At 50.4% G+C, this 22,613-nt stretch overlaps 7 protein-coding genes across 7 annotated transcripts; 3 read left to right on the top strand and 4 right to left on the bottom strand.

The window, feature by feature from the left end:
• Positions 1–118: 118 nt before the first annotated feature.
• On the bottom strand, positions 119–8,086 carry ASPSYDRAFT_174019 (CCR4-NOT core subunit CDC39). The gene is made up of 4 exons (XM_040843446.1): positions 7,006–8,086; positions 6,625–6,949; positions 654–6,565; positions 119–594 (listed from the first exon to the last, which is right to left on the bottom strand). The coding sequence occupies exons 1-4, from the start codon at positions 7,714–7,716 to the stop codon at positions 529–531; spliced, it is 7,014 nt and encodes a 2,337-aa protein (XP_040704874.1). The 5' UTR covers positions 7,717–8,086; the 3' UTR covers positions 119–528.
• A 539-nt stretch (positions 8,087–8,625) lies between these two features.
• ASPSYDRAFT_56467 (TatD family hydrolase) lies at positions 8,626–9,693 on the bottom strand (the record flags this gene model as incomplete). The annotated part of the gene is made up of 2 exons (XM_040849218.1): positions 8,626–9,588; positions 9,640–9,693. 2 exons carry the CDS (start codon positions 9,691–9,693, stop codon positions 8,626–8,628), a joined length of 1,017 nt encoding a protein of 338 aa, XP_040704875.1.
• A 941-nt stretch (positions 9,694–10,634) lies between these two features.
• On the top strand, positions 10,635–13,934 carry ASPSYDRAFT_146925 (formin-binding protein HOF1; the record flags this gene model as incomplete). The annotated part of the gene is made up of 7 exons (XM_040841664.1): positions 10,635–10,677; positions 10,736–10,840; positions 10,898–11,184; positions 11,237–11,449; positions 11,504–11,602; positions 11,675–13,703; positions 13,765–13,934. 7 exons carry the CDS (start codon positions 10,635–10,637, stop codon positions 13,932–13,934), a joined length of 2,946 nt encoding a protein of 981 aa, XP_040704876.1.
• Positions 13,935–15,950: 2,016 nt separating this feature from the next.
• On the bottom strand, positions 15,951–16,691 carry ASPSYDRAFT_87628 (DUF4870 domain-containing protein; the record flags this gene model as incomplete). Its single annotated transcript, XM_040851874.1, has 4 exons — positions 15,951–16,021; positions 16,074–16,176; positions 16,227–16,269; positions 16,324–16,691. The coding sequence occupies 4 exons, from the start codon at positions 16,689–16,691 to the stop codon at positions 15,951–15,953; spliced, it is 585 nt and encodes a 194-aa protein (XP_040704877.1).
• A 283-nt stretch (positions 16,692–16,974) lies between these two features.
• On the bottom strand, positions 16,975–17,791 carry ASPSYDRAFT_87629 (DASH complex subunit DUO1; the record flags this gene model as incomplete). Its single annotated transcript, XM_040851875.1, has 2 exons — positions 16,975–17,439; positions 17,495–17,791. The coding sequence occupies 2 exons, from the start codon at positions 17,789–17,791 to the stop codon at positions 16,975–16,977; spliced, it is 762 nt and encodes a 253-aa protein (XP_040704878.1).
• Positions 17,792–17,999: 208 nt separating this feature from the next.
• ASPSYDRAFT_42928 (uncharacterized protein) lies at positions 18,000–20,172 on the top strand. Its single transcript, XM_040846561.1, has 2 exons — positions 18,000–19,093; positions 19,147–20,172. The coding sequence occupies exons 1-2, from the start codon at positions 18,375–18,377 to the stop codon at positions 19,748–19,750; spliced, it is 1,323 nt and encodes a 440-aa protein (XP_040704879.1). The 5' UTR covers positions 18,000–18,374; the 3' UTR covers positions 19,751–20,172.
• Positions 20,173–20,372: 200 nt separating this feature from the next.
• ASPSYDRAFT_42929 (histidine phosphatase family protein) lies at positions 20,373–22,602 on the top strand. The gene has a single exon (XM_040846562.1). The coding sequence runs from the start codon at positions 20,754–20,756 to the stop codon at positions 22,380–22,382; it is 1,629 nt and encodes a 542-aa protein (XP_040704880.1). The 5' UTR covers positions 20,373–20,753; the 3' UTR covers positions 22,383–22,602.
• Positions 22,603–22,613: the final 11 nt, after the last annotated feature.

The following is a 22,613-nucleotide window of genomic DNA, read 5'->3' on the forward strand; positions in this document are numbered from 1 at the left end:
CGTCACCGACGTTGATAAGGTTCCCTTAAAAATTCCCCGAGGTCTACCTATTATAACACGGTAATAAGAGATTTATAAAAATACGATAAAGATAAAAAAATCCATGTTACTTATAAGTTCCCAATGAACACCAAATTCCATTATAATGCAGATCAGAACTCATTAAGACCATATTTTATAGCTTATCGTTACAAACCACCATACAGGCTGTAGCAATGGTAAGATACCAAGAGAAGAGAAAGTAAGATATAAAAGGAAAACAAGATATAAGCTTGGAACATGCAACCACGTCCTAAAATGCGTATCCCTCCCAGTACCCCAGCCGAGAAATGATGGTAAAATAGAGAACAAACATAAAGCAGAGCAAGAAAGGGTCTCATGTCATATATCCCACTACCATGCTCCAGATTTTAGCACTTCGTGTCATGAGCGGCGTGCCATCACGCCGTGAAAGATAGATACATCGTTTATTGTACGATAGAGTATCCGGCAAAGCGGAAGGGCTCGCAACTGATATCGTTGTATCGCTTAGGTCATTGCCCTAGGGCTTTGTTGTTGGATGTGTTGGAGGAGGGCATCAAACAGACGGCCAATCTGAACGGAGAACATTTAGCATATATTTTTCAACCAAGTGAACAGTGTTGAATACTTACCTCCGGCGCAGCCTGAATAAACGGGAGGTTGAAGAAAGCATAGCTCCTATTTTGAAGCAACTCCTGGAGGGTGATGATCAGTCCCCAAGGGTGAGGACGGTGAACAATAAGGCGTTCCAGAAGCACGCGAATGATCTGCTGGCGAATATCTGGCTCGTCTTGCTCCGAGTAGTCCGTACCAAAGAGACGCAGGATCGCAAAACTAAAGAAGTATGTATGACTGTTGGGGTAGCGAAGTTGGTTTGCCATCGCGCTCAGGAAGTAGTAGCGGGCTTCGGGCTGCAAAGTCTTTGCGAGCTTCTCTAACAATTCTGAATGAGCCGAGCTTTCGAATGCTGCACGGATATTACCCTTAGACGCATTGACATTTACTGCGCCCTGGCCAATATAAAGTGCCAGTGCGTTAAGCAGAGTGACATTGACATTGATCGGAGCATAGAAAAGACCCAATTCCTTGCTCTCTGGGCTGTAAATGGCATTGCGAATCTGCTGGATGGCTAAGTCAAACGCGTTGTTGTCTTGAAGGGCATTATCAACAACGTTCTTAATGCCGGCACGTTGAAGCGGGGCAGCGGTGTCACCTGCAATCCTCGGTGGCTCTCGCATTTCCTCTAGACGTTCGACTTTAAGGCCTTCTCTGAAAGGATCAGGAAGTTTTTGGAACGAGGACGGGTAGGCGCTGAGGACCAGGTTACGTAGCTGGGCACAGTGGGCAGGGATGACATTGCAGAATTGAAAGTGGTTTTCGGCAACGAACTCGGGGAAGTCATGGTGGAGGATCAGCAGAATACGAAGCACGCCCTTGTATAGATCCTTAGCAACAAGAGAGATGGTCGCTGGCTTCAGCTGTTCGCCGATGTAGGACAGCTGCGCTTGCATAATCTCGCAGTAGGGACCCCAGCCCGCTCGGTCCGGCATATTAAGCATGCTGGACATGAAGAATCGATGGGCGACCAAAGAGAACCACCCGTAGACGAATGTAGGGTAATACTTGGGTTGAAGCGACAGCAGTTTGTTGGACAGAGTGAACATCATCTCCTGGTGTTGGTCGCTATGCTGCAGACCACTCATTGAGTATTCACAAAGAATGCTTGAGAATAGTCTGAAGAAGACTCTCTGGTTGAACGCCTCTCCCCTCATCACTTGATGGTGGTTTAGGACCAGGACCAAGACGGAGAGAATGGAGTTGAAGTAGGCGGACTTGCTAGTCTTCACTGGGCCGGTGCCCTCGCCCTGGAATTTGACAAGCAGGATAACTAACTTAGCCAGAGCGTCGATGTAGAGGAAAGCCTCATCCAGGCTGCCACCCGGGTTCTGAGACTCGTGTTCGAACATCGCAACCGAGATGTCGATGCTGAGTCGGAAAAAGAGAGCAGAATCTTCTTGGTTTGCCATCACTTCCCTCTCATGCAGATCCTTCAAGAAAGAATAGTATGTGCGATCAATAGCGCCCGGCGCCTTGTAGATTCCAATCCATTCAGTGAAGATATACTCCATCTGATCCCGTTTTGATCGAGCTTTGTCGGAGAGAAGAGGGTTCACAACTTCGGGGATTCCAGATTCCCGTAGTTTCTTGATGATCTCGTTCGCCGGTGCAAGACCCGAATCTTCCGCGAGCCATCTACTCATTGCCTCAAGACTGCCAGAGAAATCGGATCTTAAAGCAGAGGGTTCTTCGTTGAATAATATTTGGTCCATCAGGTCAGCGAGAACCTCTAGAGCCGCAGTGTTCTTTTGGAGGATAAGCCTGGTTAGGATCATGTCGACGCGGCGAATATCCAAAAGTCCAGCATCTATAAGAGCCACAGTGACTGGAACGTTGAACATATGGTCATCCTCCACTTCGGACAACACGGTCCAGGTATAACGAGCGACTATGGCAGACATGTCACATAGCTTTGCCAGTAGGTGCACAAGTACTTCGATCTCTAAAGTGCCTTGAGTTTGCGAGTAAAGGCTAGTGCAGGCCTTGAGTGCTGTCAGTCGGGCGACCTCCTCACCATTTGGCGATGCTACAATGAAGCGTAATGTCTGGTTGTACTCCTGGAGAACAGTGCTGTCGCGGCCGAGATCTTTCACATGCTCCTCAGTGGCATTGTGAGCCACCTGCAGAAGGTCGGAAACGAGGCTCTCCACTCTTTCACGCGGGTTTTGCGTTTCAAGGAAACCGTTAAGTTGAGATGACGCTCCTACCAGAGCAGACTGTTGCAGCCTCGTGTCTTGCTGCGGTTGTGGCGTTCTGTGAGGAACAGCGGGCTGCTCTGCAGGGGTGGAGAGATTCGGAATCGGCGGGTAAGGCTCCTGAAGAACGTCAGGGAGTTGTCGACCAGAATCAGTGGAGACATTCTGAGCATGGGCTGCCCCTGGGCCACGAGACTGACGGGCGAACTCCTCATAGATCGCTAATTGCTCCTTGTTCAGACCACCTGTAGTTTGGCGATAGGGCTCAGGGATGAAGAGCCCCCAACGGGTCATGGAAGGATCAATGAATGGTTCGGTAGGACGCGCAGCACGATGGCGCCTGCGAGCTTCCAGTTGAGGTTCAATAACCTTTTCAATTTCGGGAAGGGACTTTTCTTCAGCTGCCTTCTCGACTATACCGCAAGCAGCGTCGAGATTATCGTTGACGCACATCAGAATCAGTCCCTCGGGCATTGGCTGGTCTGAGTACTCCTGCTGAATCATTCGAATATAGTTGGTCATGCTGACTTTCAATGGCTCCTTGCAGGTTACGAGGGCCAAGCTTCCAGCGAGCTGCCTAACCATGTTGCCAGCGGCATGTCGGAACTTCTCCTCGTCTGGCTCCATGGCAAAATCTTTTGAGACCAACTGAACGGTAGAGATCGAGGCAATGGTGACAGACCGTTCTACAACAGGAGTAATGATCTCGGCAATCGCACGTTCCACAGCAGTGTGTACAATTTGTCGAAGGATATTTGGATCAACCATGCTGCTTGCAGATGATGGCAGCACCAAAATCTTGTCCAAGCTAGGAAGTGTTGACATGATAGCAGCTGGGGACAGTCTTTCATTGCGGATTCCCTGATTGATGCTGGTGAGAGTCATCTCCTCAAACGCTTCCAACCCTTCAGGGATATTTGCTGTTGATAAAGCATCCTCAATGTTCGCTGAACGATCACGAATGATAACGGAGGGCTCAATAGTTTTGTGGTCGATCTCAAGGTCCTTGCACAAAACCTCAATTTCAAACTTCAGGTTAAGCTTCAGCTCCGCAAAGTGGTAAAGTTCCATCAACAGAGCGATAATGTCCATTAACCAGGGATTTGGGGGTTTGAAAACTGTAGATCTAGTAGCTTGGACGAGTACTTTGCAGGTGAATGGGATCACAATTGTCAGGCGCTGACTATCATAACCTTCCAAGAGAAGCCCCTTGAAGTAGATATTCTTGTGCTTGATCGGCTTATCCTTTGCGATAGTCAAGGATCCAAGCCAAGAACCCAAATTCTTGAGGTGACTCCTCTCTGTGGACGACCCCAATGTTGCTTCAGAATTCAGCAGCTTTGACGTGCTAGCGTATGTTTCCCTAAGGACCTCAACCCACAGCACCCTGTCATCGATTCGGTCCAAAAGGTCAAGGTACAATTGTTGGAAGTTAGGCTGCAACTTAGCACGTTCCTCCACCAAATACGAGGCGAACCATTGATGATGCGGGTCCTCAAGAACGTCCGTGAGATCGCGCAATTTCTCATCAATGTTCTGCTCAGATACGTTGTTCAACACAAACAAAATTTTGTCTTGAACCTCTTCGTTTGGCTCTTGATAAAGCTCTGGCCGGAGAGGAGGGTCGACATAGATGGAAACGAACTTACGGTTCGCACCATCAGCCGCTGCAGGCTCATCGACATTGCCGTTCGTGATCGGCAGGCCAATAGTGCTGTCCTGTCGTCCATTTTCGTTTTGAACTTGGCTTCCTTGTTCACGAAGCACTTCTTCGGCTTTCTGAAAGATCGGTGTGCCCTGTAAACTAGGGATCTGAAGTAACAAATGACAGAAACCGGCCCATTCCGGAAGACGGTTGATCAATTGTTCGATAGCTTCAACACCAAACTTGTACATTGGGTCATGCACATCATGTTCTCGTACTGCTTCCAAGATCATGCCCAACCCCACTTTCAAAGTTATACCGTCAACCAAGCGGAAGTTGATGATACCACCGAACATGACAGCGGTTTTTGTCAGTGCCTCTAAGGGATACTCATGGTAGCAATGGTACTCGTCGATGAGACCATGTACCATACAGGCAAACAAATCCTGTTCTGGGGGTTCACGGGAGGATTTGTATCTTCTCATGAGCTCAAGGATTTCTCTCAAAGAAAGCTCCTCGTGGTACATTTTGCCGAACAGCTCTTGCATTTTCTTGTCAACGGGCTCGGGTAATGCGTTTCCAGCTTCGCCGTTGGCATCAATAACGTCATCAAACCCTTCACCGTAGTTGATTAACCTAGGGTAGGTTTGGATGCAGACGCGTTGCACCGGCGTGAGGTTTTCGCGATCCCCAATGTATTCTTCTAGGACCGACAGCAACGTAAAAACAGTTTTGACTGAGAGGCTGACCATCTGAGGAGCAGGCTGTTCCCTTCTTTGAACATGAAGCTCATCTTCAGCCTTAATGCGAAGGAACTTGGACAACAGACTGCCCATATCCATGAGACCTTTAGAAGCAGCGTTGCGGACCCATTGCTCCAGATCAAACGGCCCTTTCCGATGGGCGTAACACGCAAGATCCATGGCAAGTCCATTTGTGTATCCAAGAAGATAGTCCAACCAGTTATACTCAATGGCATGTTCATAAATCGCTGCGGTTGAGGTGGGATCCTGAGTAAACATGGCAAATAGTTGCTCCGCAACCCATTGCTTATCCTGACGCCATGCACCATGGAGGGCCAACTGGTATCCATCTTCTTGCTTCATGATGAAAACAACAAGAGTCCGAAGGATGAAGCTCTGTTGAACACTGGTCCACGGCTGGGGTAAAGCTAGAGCTGAGCACAAGAAAACGGGGAGATCGTACTGCACGACGGCTTTAATGAGCAATTGACTTTCCGTCGCAGCCCACGCAGCTTGTGAGAACAAAGCTAGATCAAAAATAGCTTTCATAGCGTCCAGAGACCGGAGAGGAGATTTTGCTGCACGTTCGCCTTGCAATCGGACAAGCTCGGGTCCATCGGAGAAGAAGTCGGGAGGGAAGGTGGCACGGAGATTAGGTATTTGCGAAGCATCAGTTCGCGAGACGATGAAGGCAGTCAAGAATGACATTTGGGTTTCGCGGTGTTCCCAATCGCCACCCCACAGTTTTTGGATATCAAGCGTCGAATCCTCTGCAGCTATAGGCAAGAGCACCGCATACAACTTCGCAAACTGGCGCACATCCAATCTTAGACCATCGCGGTCAAAACTTCGGAAGACAAGCGCCCAGTTGATCTGTTTGTCGCCATAGTGAGATCGAACAGCCGCAAGATAGGTCTCTAAAGAGAACTCGCGCCAATACTGCGAGAGAACCAGGAAAAGTAGGGCAGCTGCAATATGCTCTTCGCTCCAACAGTCTAGACCAGCCGCAGAAATGACCTCGCTTACAGCGTCGCTGCTTGATGTTGCTCTTGGGCCCTTGGAATGAAGTTGGCGTACCAATGTAAACTTTGGATTGACAAAGTTAAACATTTGCAAGGCGGATGTCACCTCAAAGGGCAAATCCACCCCTAATGTTTGATACCGCAGATTCGCAGCATACACCAGTTTAGCCTTCACTTCATCGCTGAAATTGCGAGGGGGGTATAGTATAAAACGCTCGATCGTAATCCCTATAAACGAACTAGTGAAGTCTTTCGATACATCCGATGGGGTCGCTAGACTTTGTAGAAAGGGAGTAACCGAGTTGGCAAGTATGGCATCGGCTAGGCGAAAGAAAAACGTCAGAAATCAGACCTCAATGAGCACGACATAATAGACATACCTTTCACACGTAGATCAGACTTGTTTGCAGTCTTGAAAGTCAAAGCTAAAGCGACTTTGACGATAGGATCGAGCTTAAAATGATCTAGGAAGGTCGAAAGGTCAAAGTCACGGAAGATGTCGCCCTCTGATGCATCGACAGTCTCCGCAATCTTTTGCGCCTGCTCTATATCCTGGGAGACCTTTTGCATCTCCTGGACCAAAAGCGGGTAGTTTCCTGCATTTTCTACAGATTTGTTGAGACCCGGAAAGATCTGAGGGGCATTGCCTGTGAGAAGGCGCCGAAAGTACTTTGAAAAGACCTCCATTCCGTTCGACTCGACCAGCTAGTAGAAAATTAGCATGACGCAACTAGTATGCATTAAAGCGCATAATAACTTACTTTATGAATTTGAGCAGCTTTTGTTTCCCACTTCTCGCGGCCCTCTTTCTCCGTAATGGAGTCTAATAACAAGAACACCTGAGCAATGGATATCTTCGCCAGAGATGACTGGCTTCCGTGAGCCGCTGCGGACCCCGGCTTATCTGACGGAAATCCGGTCGGTGAATTCACGGTTGTTCCGGACAGCAGCGGAGAGAAGGTTGCGCCTCTGGAAGAACCCGTCCCACCTCCACCTCCCCCGGAGCCTCCACCACCTGCGACGGAGCCCGCTGCGGAAGCCAGATGTGACCCTGAGGACGGGGTATGAGCTCTGTTTTTGGGAGAAGAGAGAGATTGACCGGGCAGTTGCTGAGGATGCTGCGAGCCAGATTGGTAGGAGGTGAAAGGACCGGGTGTGGAGGCTGGTGATGGTACGTTCCGGCCAAGCGGATAACCCCGTGAGGAACTCAAGACGGCGGAAAACGAGGACGTGAGAGGGGATGAAGTTGAAACCCCGGGGCCAGGGCTGTTCGTCTGAGAAGGGCCGCGGGCAGGAGCAGAGGGGTTGGAGAGGTTGGTCGCAAGTGGTGTCAACCCCCGGCGAACACTCGACTGCGACACGGGCGGACCCCAGGGAGATTGCTGTGACCGTGTAGGCCTGGTCGAAGAAGACTTATCGGTGCCAGAAGCAATCGACGATTGGGAGGAAGGGGGAGGGGGAGGGAAGGTCATCTAGGAGACGCGATCATTTGATCTGAGGTGGTTGGTGAAAATTTATATGTGATGATAGTAGTCAAAAGGATGAACCCAAGGTAATTGCCTAATAAGAGTTTCGGTGCAAGAAAGCGGAGTCTTGCGGTTGGGAGGGGAGAGATGGATGGCAATGAGAGGATGTGTTGCTTTGTGGCAGAGAAGTTCCGAAGTCTTAATGACGGGCAGAGAAAGCGAGACTGAGTGGACGGTGAGCCTCGAGGCGGTGGGTGACCGCCTGAGGATTCAGGCTACGAGTCTCGAGAGCGGATGGCGATTGCTACCACAAATACGCACAGAATTTGCAGAGGATATCCCCACAAAACCCAATTCTTAATCGCCGATGTTTCAGATCTTTTTGCGTCGCCTATAACACAATCTCACAAACAAACTGCAACTATTGCTTTGACTGCATGCGGGCACGTGATGGGTCTGGAGCTTTAAATCATGTGATATATCGTATATGACTAAGGTGGGAACAAACGGTGCAAACACTTTTGAGTATCACATCCCTGCAGGCATTCACTCAGCTTGACTCTCTTTCACCGAGTCATTGTTGGTACTCAACCGTCAGTGGTAGCGCTGCCTTGATCCCCAGAAGCTGGGATTATGGCAATCACCAAAGCACTGTTTATTCACCAAGAAGAGAACTCGTCAATAGAGAGTCTGCTTTACATGTTACTTTTGCGCAAAGAAAAGAGTAACAGTTCGCAGACAGGACACTTACTCAGGCCTCACGGCATCAGGTTACATGTGCCAATAATAGATTCTAATTCACTGTATTTATGCAGAAACATTAAATATAACAGCAGCTGTGTGAAGATGGAAATTCGATACCTCTAAAATGGTTCTATATCTGTCCTGCCTAGTTGATCCCCAAGATCTCAATATCTACCTCACTCCCAATCCAAACATACTTACACTATTGTTCCATGACACTCTTGCAACTTCCTCAACACTAATTTCCTTTACTCCCGCCACGACCATGGCCACCCTCCCAATTGCACAGCTCTCATTCCTCCCCTTCACCATCTCCCCGGCCCGGAACTTCCCATGCTTCCTACTACCCGGCAGCGGCTTCGCACCCTCCAAATACGGCTTAATCCTCTCATCCGCTTCCAGGACTTCACACCACGGCGCATCGGTCTCGAGCTGCAATTTCTCCATCGGAATACACCTGACCATTTCTAGCTGCTCCTCTGTGCGGAAACAGACGCCATTCACGCTAATATCGAATCCAAGGGCTGTGAGCTGGAGCATCTCATCCTTGGTTCCAGCGAAGGAGTGAACAAGTCCTCGGCGCGGAAGGTCCGCGAGGAACGGTTCGATGATGGAAATGAAGTCGGCGCAGGAATCCCGCACATGTAAGAACAGGGGCAGCTGGAGTTCAACGGCGAGAGCTAGTTGCTCGCGGAATGCCCGCTGCTGGGTGGCCTTGTCTGAGCGGGTGAGGTATTCGTAATCCAGGCCTATCTCGCCAAAGGCGACAAGTGGTGACCCTGATTCAGAATTCTGCTCTGCGAGGAGTGTTTTGGCGAAGCTGCGGAGTTCGTCTAGGTAGCTGCTGTCGTCGTTGATGGTACCACCAGCATCCCCGGTATCTGAGGATTCGGGTGAAGCGTATATTTCTGCCGCGTGATAAGGGTGCACGCCGAGTGTCATGGTGCATGTCTCTGGGAATTGTCGGACGAGTTTCAGGTTATCGTACCCAAGCGGGAGAGACATGGTCGTGAGCATGATCTTTTCGCAGCCATATTCCTTTGCGCGCTGTATGACCTCTGAGAGATCAGGCTCATGGTAGGCCTTCCCACGATAGATGCCCCGGAATTGGTCTGCTGTGAATGTGACGGCGACCTGTATGGCTTCAGCATTATGCGTTTTTAGGAATCGAGGAGGGATAATTACATCTGCGTAGCGGATTGATGAGTCAGACATAGTTGACCCAGACGGGTCGAGCATCGTGTATGTTTAATAGCCTGAGGGCAAAAGGTGGGAATTGTTGGAGTAGTTTGGGTCGGTAACCGGCCCCGCAAAGATTTGTCTCTCCATGGGCTTGCAGGTTAGGGTTATCCCAGATGCAAGTGGATTGGAAAGGTTTCACGGTTTCTTTTAAAGAGGATAGAGCATGCGACACCCGTATTGTCTGTCCTTAAAATTACCACTTTCATCATTGGTACTTCACTAAGCATACTACTCTGACCAGAATATATAACTGAAGTACCTGGGATGCTGAGGGGAAGGCGTTTGCTCCAACCAAAGAAAACGACCAGGACTTCAGCGGAAGGTAACTCTATTCCCACCCATCTGCCAACGGAGGTTTGCGAGTTGCGACAGTAATGATCTCAGTTGGCGTGTGATTTCCCACTATGACGCAGTGCAATGTGCAACACGCAAGGTGGATGCCAAGGGAGCCCGTGTGGCATGTCAACACCGAGCGCAGCCTGGGATTTCTCCGAAACTCCAAGCAACAACAATGAACGTAACATATTAAAATATACAAGCAGAGAGACAATATCCACAGTTAAATGATCATTGACGTCTAGATCGCGATCGTGAGTGGGCTTGGCGCCGTCGCCGATCAGAGAGAGAGTTGGCAGACAGTTGGCGATGGTTGCCCCGAGAGACGCGCCAGTAAATAATTACCCAGCGCCCATTCCACTCCCCACGAGACCATACCTGTCTATCTCCACCAGTTCCAGCTGCTTCTGCTGCTTTTCTTCACTACTGCTCCAGCTGCAACTGGAGGCTGTTTCAATTGCTTTCGTTGCCAACCTACTCAAATCTTTCTGTGTCTTTTAGCGTATGCTCTTCTATATCCCGGGCTGACCCGTCCTGTCTCACGATCGTTAAATGAGCAAAGGCTGGCCAAAGCTCGACAAAATCAACACATCATAATTACTATGCCGGGTACTGTTGCGGATGGGCCCACGGTGGCCCTCTCTTGTAAGGCCCCTTCCACGGTTGACCACCAGGTGCAGACGGGCTAACGGTGACGATGCAGTTGCGAATAACTTTTGGGGAAAGGACGATGCTGGCGTTACGCCCATGCTGGAGCGTATGCACGCTGCGAAGACGTCGTGCGATGAATTGAAGACCTTTTACAATAGTTCGTCGCCGTGATCTAGGGTCCTGCTTGTCCGAGTGCTCTTCTAACAGCTACTAGTCCGCGCCGCAATTGAGGATGAATACGCCCGCAAGCTGCTCACACTATGCCGCAAGCCCCTTGGAGCCAACGAGTCGGGCTCGCTTCGAGCATCGTTTGATACTGTGCGAGGAGAGACCGAGGCCATTGCAAAAGCCCATGCCGCAATCGCCGGACAGATGAAACGAGAGCTAGAAGAGCCCCTGCTTGCCTTTGCAGGGGGAAACAAGGAGCGAAGAAAGATCATTCAAAATGGGATTGAGCGCATTCACAAAACCAAAATGCAGCAAACCCAGACAGTGAATAAGGTAAATAACGGCCATCAGGATATTAAAACATTCAGTGGACTAACAGGACCAGACACGGGATCGATACGAGCAGGACTGCTTGAGGATAAAAGGTTATCTCGCGCAGGGCCACATGGTGATGGGACAGGAAGAGCGAAAGAACAAAGCGAAGCTTGAGAAGACTCAAATCCAGCTTGCGTCTAGTAGCAGTGAATACGATGCCGCAGTCAAAGTCCTCGCAGATACGACTGTTCGCTGGAATAAGGAATGGAAGTCCGCTTGCGATGTACGTCTGCTCGCAAACCACCTCCCCTGGTATGGAAAGTTAACAAGCCCCTAGAAATTTCAAGACCTTGAAGAAGAGCGCATCGATTTTACAAAGAGCAGCCTCTGGACTTACGCCAACGTTGCCTCTACAGTGTGCGTGAGTGACGATGCTGTAAGTAAATCCTTCATAAATCTGGGTTTGGACTCGAAAAAATGGTATTGTATCATAGCTCACCGTGTTTAGGCTTGCGAGAGGATTCGTCTTTCGCTCGAGAATTGTGAAGTCGAGAAAGATATCGTCTACTTCATCAAGGAAAGGGGCACGGGCCAGGAAATCCCCGATGCCCCCAAGTTCATCAACTTCTCTCGGGGAGACGTAAACGATGCCAGCTCCGACATATCCGAAGAGGAAGGATACTCTGTGGCCCAGTTCCAGCGCACCATCAACCCAGCGTTCCGAAGCTCTTCTCCACAACCATCGACGTACGAATCCCATCACGATGCAGAGCCTGAACCGACGTATCCGGCTCAGAATGGACCTTCCACACCATCAAGCAGAGAAGCTACGGTCACCCCTCAAAAGCCGATACAGCCACCGATGCAACAGCCAGCACAACCAGCACCACCAGCGCAGCCGGCACAGCATGCACAGCATGCACAGCAGCAGCAGCAGCAGCAGCAGCCCCATCCGCTGGATCTTCGCCGGGGTGGCCATCTCCCACCGAACTACGACCCGAACCAGCACGGCGAAATTGCAGCTATACCGCACAACGCGTATCCGACGGATGGTATGACAATGTTTTGCCGAACTGGTCCTCCATCCGAACGCAGTTCAGGAACTGCCAGTGGCTACCGGCCATCCAGCCGAGACTCCCAGAGTGAAGTCTCTAACGCAACCTCGGTATCTAGTCAAGAGCCTACCAGTGCCAGACAATCGCCGACGAAGCCGACGAAGCCTACAAATGGCGTGGCCCTTCCAGGAATAGGGGGTGGAGGAGAGCCGCAGCCGTCCCCGAAGAAGAAATTCTTCAGCAACAGCCCTTTCCGACGCAAGAGCCGCCATGACAAGGACCGTAACTCGGGTTCTTCCCAGCCACCTACTCGGAGAACTTGGGATTCCCCCTCCAAGCAGAGCAGTCCTATTAAAGCCCCAACACCTCAGAAGCCTCCGCAGCCGCAACAGATCCAGGTTCCGCAGCCGATGGATGATATTAAGCGATCTGCTAGCCCCGAGCCGGTTGATCCACGGGCTAACTTCCAATTGAATGTCGGAAACAATGTGTTTGATGTTGCTTCTCCAGATAAAAATAAACCCCAGAAGGGAGCACAGCCGGCAAAAGAAGGAGATGACCCCGACCCTATTGCACGTGCTTTGGCAGACCTGAAAGGCGCTGGCGGTGGGAAGCAGTCGGCAACCCGGGTCTCTGCTGATAGATACCATGGCATCGCTACGCCTGTTCCATCAGCACCCACGTCAAACTACAGCGCGAATTCGGTGGCCGCTCCTCCCCCGGCATATAACGATCCATCGGTAAAGCGGCTCGGAGCTCCTCAGCCGGCTTTCACTTCCAAACAAATGCAACAAACCACACAAAAGTACACAGGTCAGACGCAGAACGTGCTCCGAGGCAAGGCGAACCCTACTTCAATGTCGACCCGCAGCCCTAGGCAGTCACAGGAAGTCCCTCGTGCCAAATCACCGGCACCTGCACCTAGGCGGAGTGCAAGCCCCCAACCGCAACCAAGCCCTCGTGCGGGATCGCGCATGAGCCAATACAGCCGAGCTGCGAGCCCGAACCCAAGTAATTATCAATCGAACAGCGTGAAGAGCCGCTACAGCCAGTCGCCAGGAGTTTCCACCCCGCCCCAGCGCCCCAGTGACGGGCCATACTCCCCGCATGACTTTGCAAAACGAGGATCCTTCAGCGCTGCTGCCCCCTCCCCAACTGCGGCCGCTTCCCCTGGAGGCGCTTCCCCCAACGAGTATGCCCAGCGATCGTCGCAGAGCTCAATGCCTCGAGCCGTATCCCCTCAGCCGCAGTTCAAACAGCAGGCTCGCCCGTCCAGCGCCGGAGGCATGGAGCTGCAGCTTTCTCAGCCTGACATGTACGGTGGCAGTGGTGATGGCTACGGCTCTCCGCAGAGAGAACCTAGGAGACCGATGTCATACTATGACGGTGCAAGCCAGCGCAGTCGGTCTAGGGGCAGATCCATGGCAGTTGCGGATCCCGGAAGACAATTTAGCCGTGATGGCCGTCCAATTTTACACTTCGGTATGTATCAACCAACCAAACCAATTTACGTCATATAATTCACATCACTAACGTACTCTAGCCCGCGCACTATACAGCTATACCGCAGCCATCCCCGAAGAACTTGGTTTCGCAAAGGGCGACGTCCTCTCCGTGATCAGACTCCAGGATGACGGCTGGTGGGAAGCTGAAGTTACCACAACCCGCATGAGAACAGGGTTGGTGCCAAGTAACTACCTCCAGATTATCTAGGTCAGAGTCACGATCTACTATAATCTTTCCATCTATACTCGACTATCTCAATGTGGGCCAGCCATGTGATGAACAATCTCACGGCCAATTACGACGGGATTCCTTTTCTTTGCCTTTTATGTGTTCATGATGTAGATACCTTGATGTATACGCCTTTTTTTGCCTAATTCTTTTTCTTTTTCATTACCCCTTTTTTCCTTCCCCGATTTTGACCATCCTTGGCGACGCTCGCTTTTATTGACTCCTATGCCATGAGTATGTCTGTCGTTTCCGGTAATAATGTTTCTTTGTCTTTTCTTTTTGATCCTTTTTATCGCAGGTTTTGATCTTTGAATTGTTTTAAATTTCTTTATTATGTGCTTGGCCCGTGATAATGCCCTTCAGAATGACACTTATGCTTCCCCTCCACAAACTGAAACATTCAGCTGAACCGGTTCGACAGAGTTATCTTGCTCAAGAAAGCCCATAAGGTATAAGTCGTAGCAAAATAAATAGTCAAGGAAATGTAATCTAGTTTGTTCATCTCCTTAGGGGTCTTGAAGGTCAGAATACGGCGAAGATGCTTTGAGTCTGGCTCACCGAGCCCTAAGTCCCGCCCGAGCCCAACCATGGGAGGGTGCACAACCCGCTACGTTAGCTCTAACTTCATCACATAGTACGCTCATCGTCATTCTCCCCAGAGTAATGCGTTGCTATGTATTTATCGCGAATGCTCTTCCTTATCTACATAGATGGGTAGTCAGGGAGTCACGACGATAGATACATAGGTACGGTATTCATAGCACCGGCCAATGAGACAGACTCCTAGAGGAAGGAAAGAGGTCAGAGTCAGTTGAGATTCCGAAGCCTTCACGCTGGTCTCAAATTCAACTTACTGGATATCGGAAAAAATGGTATTCTAGGCTTCATGGCCGCGTGCGCAGGTCCTTTGCCCGGTTCACCAATCAAACGCTCCTCGTCAATGAGTGGGAGCGAGTTCTCAATCGGCTCGTTTCATTAATCAGCCCTCCCACACCCAGGGACCATGCACTGGAACCCCTTGGGCGATTTCAAGTCCTTGGGAGCCTTGGCCTTGCAGTATGGATTGGTTCTCGCGTCAAAGCCCGAACGCTGGATTACGTCGCTTTCGTTGTCTTTGGCCGGGGCTCGAGGGTTAGCTGCTTGCTGGGCTACCGCCTTGTTTGCGGCATGGCAGGTCATCAGGACATGGTCGTTGATGTGGCGGCAGCTGTTGGTAACGCGCTGAACGTTGCACATTTTGCTTTCTTGTTTGGGGTTTGAAGTCTAATTCGAAGGGGATTGAGTCCCTTGTTGGCTGAATAGGTAGGTAGGTAGGTATGTTCTCAATGACGAGCTGAGATAGACCCGGGGATGGTGTCCATTGTTATAGAGAAAGGTGCATGACCTTTGTGTTGAGTTGTCTCAAAATCAATATCTAGAGTGTCTGAATTGATGAAGGGTAAAGACATGATAAAGAGCCAAAACAGGAAGGCGTGGTAACTTCGGGTTGAGTTGGCAATTACTAGATGCCATTGAGACAGACACAAAATGAAGGACAATAAGAGGCAGATGAGATCTGACTTGAAGAGTTAATGCCATTGTTGCTGGTGCCGCGAGTCACTGCTCTGAATGAGATGCTTTGAATGGGATGCTACAGCTGCAACTCTGCTTTGTGTGGGACAAAGGAAGGAATGGGGACAAAGGAAGAGAATGTTTCATGTGGTAAATAAACATCAATATAAAGCGCTAATAATATTCAATATTATCTGTGAATCTTGTACAATCCCCCGGAATCTAAATACATACAAGACATAATCCATTAGGGCACGCTATTGAGCATCATACAGGTCAAATCTTAAAAAGAAACGCTCGCACTGGTAACACAGGTGTTCAACAAGGAGAGCGTTGCACAAATTAACTATACAGTGTGCCATTACATGGAATAGTGCCACGGCAAGGCAGAGGTCGTCTGGCATATGACAAAATTAGGAAAACAACGGATATACTACCTGCTGTTTATTCGTTGTCGACAAATGAGTTTGCAAGCCGACCAAAGATAGGAACTTCAAAGTGTTCGAGGGTATCGACTGTATTCTTATGAGCTTCTAATATGCAAGTATTTAATATCCTGGATCTTACCATCGCGGTAGGCTTTCAGACTGAGAAATCCGATCAACCCAATGTCGCAAATAAACAGCATCCATGATAGAAAACTGGACCATGAGAATATAAGGTGGATTATCTGTAGCACATGAGAATAATGTCTAGAAGGAAAATTGCAGTGCAACTTACAAAAATGGCAGTAAACAGCATGCTTGATTGCCATGCGTGAAACCTAAAAGCCAAGCAAGTCAGCAAAACTTAATGAAAGACATATCATAGCACATACCGAACGTAGTCACTTTTGTGTTCTAGCAAAAGTAGGAAAACTCCACCAGCCGGAGGAAGAAGCAGGTATGCCAGCATAGCTTCAACGTCCATCCGAATGGGCAGACTCGTCTCAAATGCCCCTAGGTTCCACCTCCCGCCCTCCACATCTCCATATCCATACCCCGTATTCCCATGTCCGCTAGTGTTTATGTGGCCGGTTCCTGCGAATTGGCTTGGAGGTGAGAGTCCGCCGGCGGAAGTGAGCCCTGGGATCGGGGGAGAATTGAGAGGCGATCGAGCGACGGGGGACTTGGTGCGGTTCTCGAGGGTGGGAGAGAGCGCGCGCTCTACCTCGGGCGATTCGTCCTGATAGGGGGCGAAGTTCATTGTGCGGCGATGTGAGGATTATTGTGTGGGCTTGTGTCGTCGTAGCCTGCGATCGTATACAAGTTGCTTATCGGGGAACCGCGTCAGGCGGTGGTGGCTTGGCGCCTGAGGCAGGAATGCTTCATTGTTATTAACTTGGTTACCACTACGAACCTTCACTTTTAGAATCAATTTCCTCCTAACAATGAGCTGCCTGGGTATCATCCCGCTTCGAAGAAAAAAAAAAAAAATAATTCTATTAATGTGCATGGGAAAAGCCTATCCGTCCGTAGATTTCTCCTGTTTATTGCTTACCCCGACCACGCGTCACCCCCGAACCCCGCGCAATCCCACTGACCGGTCTCCTTGTAGTTGCTGTAGATGATTTTGTGCCAGATGTTGTTGTCGTGGTCCTTGACCCGCTTGTGCTGGTCCCTGAGTAGGAAACACTGGGTGTTCTTCCCAGTCCGCCCCGAGCTCGTCCCCTGGAAACGACCCGCGTGCCCCTGGTGGTTGTTGACTGTGCCCTTTTTCTCCCGTCCTCCTCAGCTTTTCGTGCTGCCGCTTCTCTTTGTTCCTGGAGCTCCCTTTCCCGCCGCTCTGCGGCTTGCTGCCTTAGGTATTCCTCGTTCTCAATGTCGGCTGCGTCTTGAGTCGCACCTTGCCAGTTGGGGTTCAGTATGAGTCGCTGGTTATGCTCCGTTTGGGATAGTATGCGCGTCCAGGTGTTGAGAAGGGTAGAAGCGGAGTTGACAGTTCGTGAGACATTCTAGGTTACTGTCAGTTGACTGTTTACCTGGAAAAGAATACCTAAATTGACGTACGTCCATATTGCCCTTTGCCCGATCGAGACTGCCCAGCAGACTCTCGATGACATGGTTTATATTGCGCACAGATTGTAATTCATTTCGGAGGGCAGCTTCTCGGGCCTCTTGACGGTCGAAAAGTGTTCCCTCATCAAGGTCGGACTGGGCTGCTGCTGGCGGGGAACTCTCATGCTTAATCGGAGCCTGGTTGGTTTTCTTCTTTCCTCGTTTTGACGGCGAGTCCCAGAGGTCTTCGGTGTCTTCATCTGAGAGCTGGAGACGGTCCATCTCCTCGGCGGCGCTATAAGGAGACATTTTTGAGATGACTATATGTGCAGGTGTGTGACTTGAGTGTAAACAAACAGTGGATAAGGCGTAAATCAACAAGAGGGGTATAAAATCGACTGATAATGCAAAGTTGAGGCTAGTTGTAGTGGGGCATTCCAGTGGATGCACAGGGCGAGGCTGGACTGAGCTGGCGGGTAATTAATTGTGTGGCTGGTGATTCTCTGCATTCCGACTTCCTCACCCACTTCTTTGTTACTGCCCTTCTGCATCTCCATTCTCCCCCTTCTTCTTTTCTTCCATCGCTTATCGCCCATTCCCATCTCTATCAATCTGTCTTTGGTGATATTTGGACTATTCACTCTCTGCGCTTCGCTTGTCCCCCGTAACAACGTTGGGCATAGAAATTGGGTACCATCCACGGTAGGCTTTGGTGTAATCGCGTCGGCCTCCCCTTGATCCCCCAAGACGTGTCGAGACCTTCAACAGCTTTCATTTCCTGTAAAGATCGCGACAATCGGCTTCTTGAATCTCGCTTTCGCTTTCTATGTGGTGTCGACAACGGTGAACCGAACCTGCGAACCAATTCTGCGCAAATTGCTCTCATTTCACAATGGCGACTACTCCACCACCTCCGTCGTTCTTGAGAACTCCCCCGACCCCTCGACATGGCCCTGGATACGACCAATACGAGCCTTTTTCTACTCGTCACTCGGCCCGTCTAGCTAGTCAGCGCGCTTCCACAGAATCCCGTGCAACTCCGCCGCCCTCCTTTCCTGTTTCCCAGGGACGTGGTACCTCGTGGAGCACAAGGAAGCAAAAGACAGCTGAAACTGAAACCCTCTCACCTCCTGGGTCACCAGTGAGCCCTCGGAAGAAGATGTCGGGCCGGAACACTGCAACACAACTCGATGATACCGACTCAATCAACACCACCAAACCTGGTCCATCTCAAGCCTCCCGCCTTTTCAGGTCGACAATTACAGAAGGAATGCTTCCCACGCCGGCTAAAACACCACGAAAAAAGGTCGTTGATAATGTGGGCTCAACAGCACGGGTGTTATTCCCCACGCAATCAGGTCAAAGGAAGAAGAAGAAGCAGACAGGCTTTTCATTAGACAGTTTCACCGACGATCCTTCCCAGGGTGATTCGATCCAAATATATACCGATTCCCGTGATCGAATCCCCGAAGTCGATGCAAGCGAAGAAAACCCGTTCTATCAAAAACCATCCGCCAGCACAAAGCCTCGCTTGTCTCGGCGCAAGGCCGGAAGCCGCGACAAAGAAGTCGATGAGGCTCTCAAGCGTGAGGATGGTATGGTCTACGTCTTGTAGGTAACCCCCGAAACTCAGAAGTATGCTTCCATCTCTAACAAATTCGCAGTCGAGGCAAGAAAATGTTCCGCAAGTTCAGCGACGATGTTTGTAGCGATGAGGAGGGAGAAGATGATGACGACCTGGGATTACTTTCTTCTCGGCCTGATCTACTGGACTCGGCCGTTTTAGAGAACAATCGACCTTTGACTCGCTCATCGATCAAGCCCCGTGTACTATTCCCCAGCACCCGTGGAGGCTTAGCGCAGGAGAACGACGACGCAGACGAGGAAGCAGCTACCGATATTGAGGATCATGTTCTTGACGACGCTGATTCTGCAGAGGATCTGGATCACGTTGCCGACGTTCACCCGCAACAACAGCAAACCACCCCGCCCGCAAATTCTAACGTTGAAACTCCTGCGTCACCTGGAGCTTCGATGCGATCTTTGCGATCTCGGGCTAAACGCGAACTGGAAATTGGTGAGACCCCAACGGCGTCTGAAGCCAAGAAGAAACATATCAGTCCGTTCGACGGTTGGCTGCGAAAGAAGCAGACCCCTCCTGTTGCAGCGTCCAAGGCCAAAAAACGTGACGCAGATACTGTTGGCAGCCCTAGTGGGCCCGCCCCCAAGAAAACCCGGGGCAATCGATCTGCGGTTTCTTCATCGTGATCCCACAACTATACCCTCGATTATCATGACGTTGTTACAGAGTTTATATTTTTGTGATACCATTGCGGAGTTCGGAAACTTACGACTTGTCTCACTTTTATTCTTCTTCCTTAGGATGCCATTTGTTCTCTTCGGTTACCACTACTCCTTAATGCATCCAGCCACATTCAGTTCACTTTGTGTTTATTCGGTTAGTCCAGGGAGTGCATTGTTTATTTGGAGCTCGAGCGAAATTGAAATTGAAATTGGAGCTGGAACGGGAACGGGAATGGAATGGAACAGGAACAGGAACAGGAACCACTGGACCATGCTATGTTGATTGTTGTTTCCGAGTTGCTTATTCCATCGCGCGTCATGTTATTAGGTAGACAACCAAACAATGATAAAATGTCCATACAGCAGCCTTATTAGCATTCTACTCTGTACACTTTTTTCATGTTTCCCCAAAAACACCCGCAGATCCACACATCCGCACCTCGCTTCGCCACGGCCTAAGCTTTGGAGAAGCGTGGTACTAGTCTACGCCGGCGTCAGAAAAATAAACCACGCGCTGCGGATCTCAACCCAAATCGACAGGTGAAGCATTTTGCCTGCCCGAAGAGGATTAACTTGACTCTCATTAATTGGAGGCTGACCTGCTGTTGCTGCGGAATGCCGATCGCTCATTTACAGTGTTACACCCGACGGCGTGCACTTCAATGCAACAACACAACAACCCTGGATGTTTTCGCCCAATGGACATCACTATCAGATATACCCCGCTGTCTAACGAAGTAAGTGCTTCGTCCATGTGGGCACGTCGCGCTGACACGTCTACGGAATTCACCGTTGATCGTACAGAGCAGACATCAACAGGGCTACCAGCCCGAGGCTCCGAAATTCGCCAAAAACGCAAGGGAGCCACCGCGTGCACAATATATATAGTCTAAAGCCAATCCAATCCACAGTTCTATATGAGCAGCAGCTTGCCTTCACCCCCCCATCCAAGCCCTTTTATTTCCCAATGGCCCCAGTAACTCTGTCTGCATCTGCAATCGCACTGCTCTCCCTTGCGGGAGGCAGTGCCGCCATGCCTGGTGCATCTGGCACTTCTGCGGTTCCCAGTTCAAGCTCAACACCCGCCGCTCCAACAGGAACCTACTATCCGTCTGGCTTCGACATGATGAAAAGCTGGGGAAACCTCAGTCCATACGCAGATGCACCAGACTTCAGCATACCAAATGGCTCCCCTGAAGGGTGCGAGCTGTCCCAGGTGCACATCCTGCACCGACATGCGCAGCGATATCCGACGGACTATACACTGGACGGAAACTCAATGGAGCTGTTTGCATCTGCGCTGAAGAATGCCTCGAAGAAACACCCGCATACCAAAATCGGTACTGGCCCGCTTGCCTTCTTAAACGACTGGGATTACTTGCTAGGCTTGGAGGACCTGCTCCCCAGTGGCGCTGCGACTGAGGCAGCCTCTGGTGCGAGATTCTGGAGCCAGTATGGCCGGTTGCTGTATGGGGCCTCTGCGGGCGAGGCGAACTGGGATGCGAAGTTGAATGTGTTCCCGGATGGTACGCCTCGTCCGAAGCCCAAGTTTCGCACCACCGATTATCCTCGCATTCTGGAGAGTGCACGCTGGTGGTCAAGTGGCTTCTTCGCCAACACTGGGGGCAACAACTCGTATGCGCAGTATGACCTCGTCCTCACCCCCGAGAAGGACGGCTTCAACAATACTCTCTCGCCAACCGATGCGTGTGAAAAGGGCTTAGACGAGGGTGAAGCCAGAGCTGCTGAATTCCTCCCGGCAATGGTCAAGGATGCCGCTCAACGCTTCGCTGCCTACCTACCGGGTGATTTCTTCTCGAGGGACAAACAAACGGCTGCGCTAGAATTGCTCGGCATGTTCAATATGTGTCCGTACGAGTACGCCACGCTAGGCGGCTCATCCTTCTGCACTCTTTTTACGGAACAAGAGTGGCGCGACTTTGAGTACTTCCTAGACCTCCAATTCTACGATATGTACGGCTTCGGTTCTCCCAGCGGTCGTGCGCAGGGTATTGGTTATGTGCAGGAGCTGGCGGCGCGGTTGCAGAATAAACTGATAGACACCAGCGAGAGCAGCATCAACTCCACGTACGATGGTAACAAAGATACCTTTCCACTCAACCAGCCTCTCTTCATGGACATGTCACACGACGACGTCATCGTCTCCGTTCTCGCAGCGCTGGGCCTGGACTACTTCAAGTATAGCCCAGAGGGCATGCCTTCCACCATCTCACATGCCCCTGAGCGCCACTTCAAACTGAACGAGTTAACTCCCTTTGGAGCCCGTCTGGTTTCCGAGGTCTGGACCTGCCCTAAGGACATTTCGCTCCATGATCTCCAGGCGCAGATGTACAAGAATCCGGATCTTTCTTCCGAGTCTGATCCGCAGCAGTACATCCGGTTTGTGCTGAACAATGCTCCCCTTCCATTGGACGGTCTCTCAGCTTGCGATGGCTCCGTTAATGGGTTCTGTCCTTTGAAGAGCTTCCTCGAGGAGATTCCTGAACTTACCAAACAGGCAGCGTACCAGGAGGCCTGTTTCGGCAATTATAATGCCAGTATTCCTGTTGGGGATGGGAGGCCACCATCGGCCTAATTATCTGGATGCTATTTGTGAATGAACCACAGAATAACCTCATGCCAGACTTGGTGGTGAATGAGTCGACTGAATAAGTTGCCAATATAATGTTCTATTCATTATATCCAAAGTACTTCTTTTCACCACTTCATAAATTATGCCGGGCACAGTTATGAGTATTCTTGATCCACTCGTAGTCCTCCTTCAGATAACGATGCGCACGTAAACCCCCCGGCCTCGCATTCCCTT

This window comes from Aspergillus sydowii (genome assembly GCF_001890705.1).
Source record: "Aspergillus sydowii CBS 593.65 unplaced genomic scaffold ASPSYscaffold_3, whole genome shotgun sequence".
Taxonomy (NCBI): Eukaryota; Fungi; Ascomycota; class Eurotiomycetes; order Eurotiales; family Aspergillaceae; genus Aspergillus; species Aspergillus sydowii.

Bases quoted from the DNA above. Each gene is read 5' to 3' on its own strand.
- ASPSYDRAFT_42929 (XM_040846562.1), top strand. From the start codon at position 20,754: ATGGCCCCAGTAACTCTGTCTGCATCTGCAATCGCACTGCTCTCCCTT.
- ASPSYDRAFT_42928 (XM_040846561.1), top strand. From the start codon at position 18,375: ATGGCGACTACTCCACCACCTCCGTCGTTCTTGAGAACTCCCCCGACC. The intron at 19,094-19,146 runs GTAGGTAACCCC...ACAAATTCGCAG, and splicing joins GATGGTATGGTCTACGTCTT to TCGAGGCAAGAAAATGTTCC.
- ASPSYDRAFT_174019 (XM_040843446.1), bottom strand. From the start codon at position 7,716: ATGACCTTCCCTCCCCCTCCCCCTTCCTCCCAATCGTCGATTGCTTCT. The intron at 6,950-7,005 runs GTAAGTTATTAT...ATTTTCTACTAG, and splicing joins AAGCTGCTCAAATTCATAAA to CTGGTCGAGTCGAACGGAAT. The intron at 6,566-6,624 runs GTATGTCTATTA...TCTTTCGCCTAG, and splicing joins GTCTGATCTACGTGTGAAAG to CCGATGCCATACTTGCCAAC.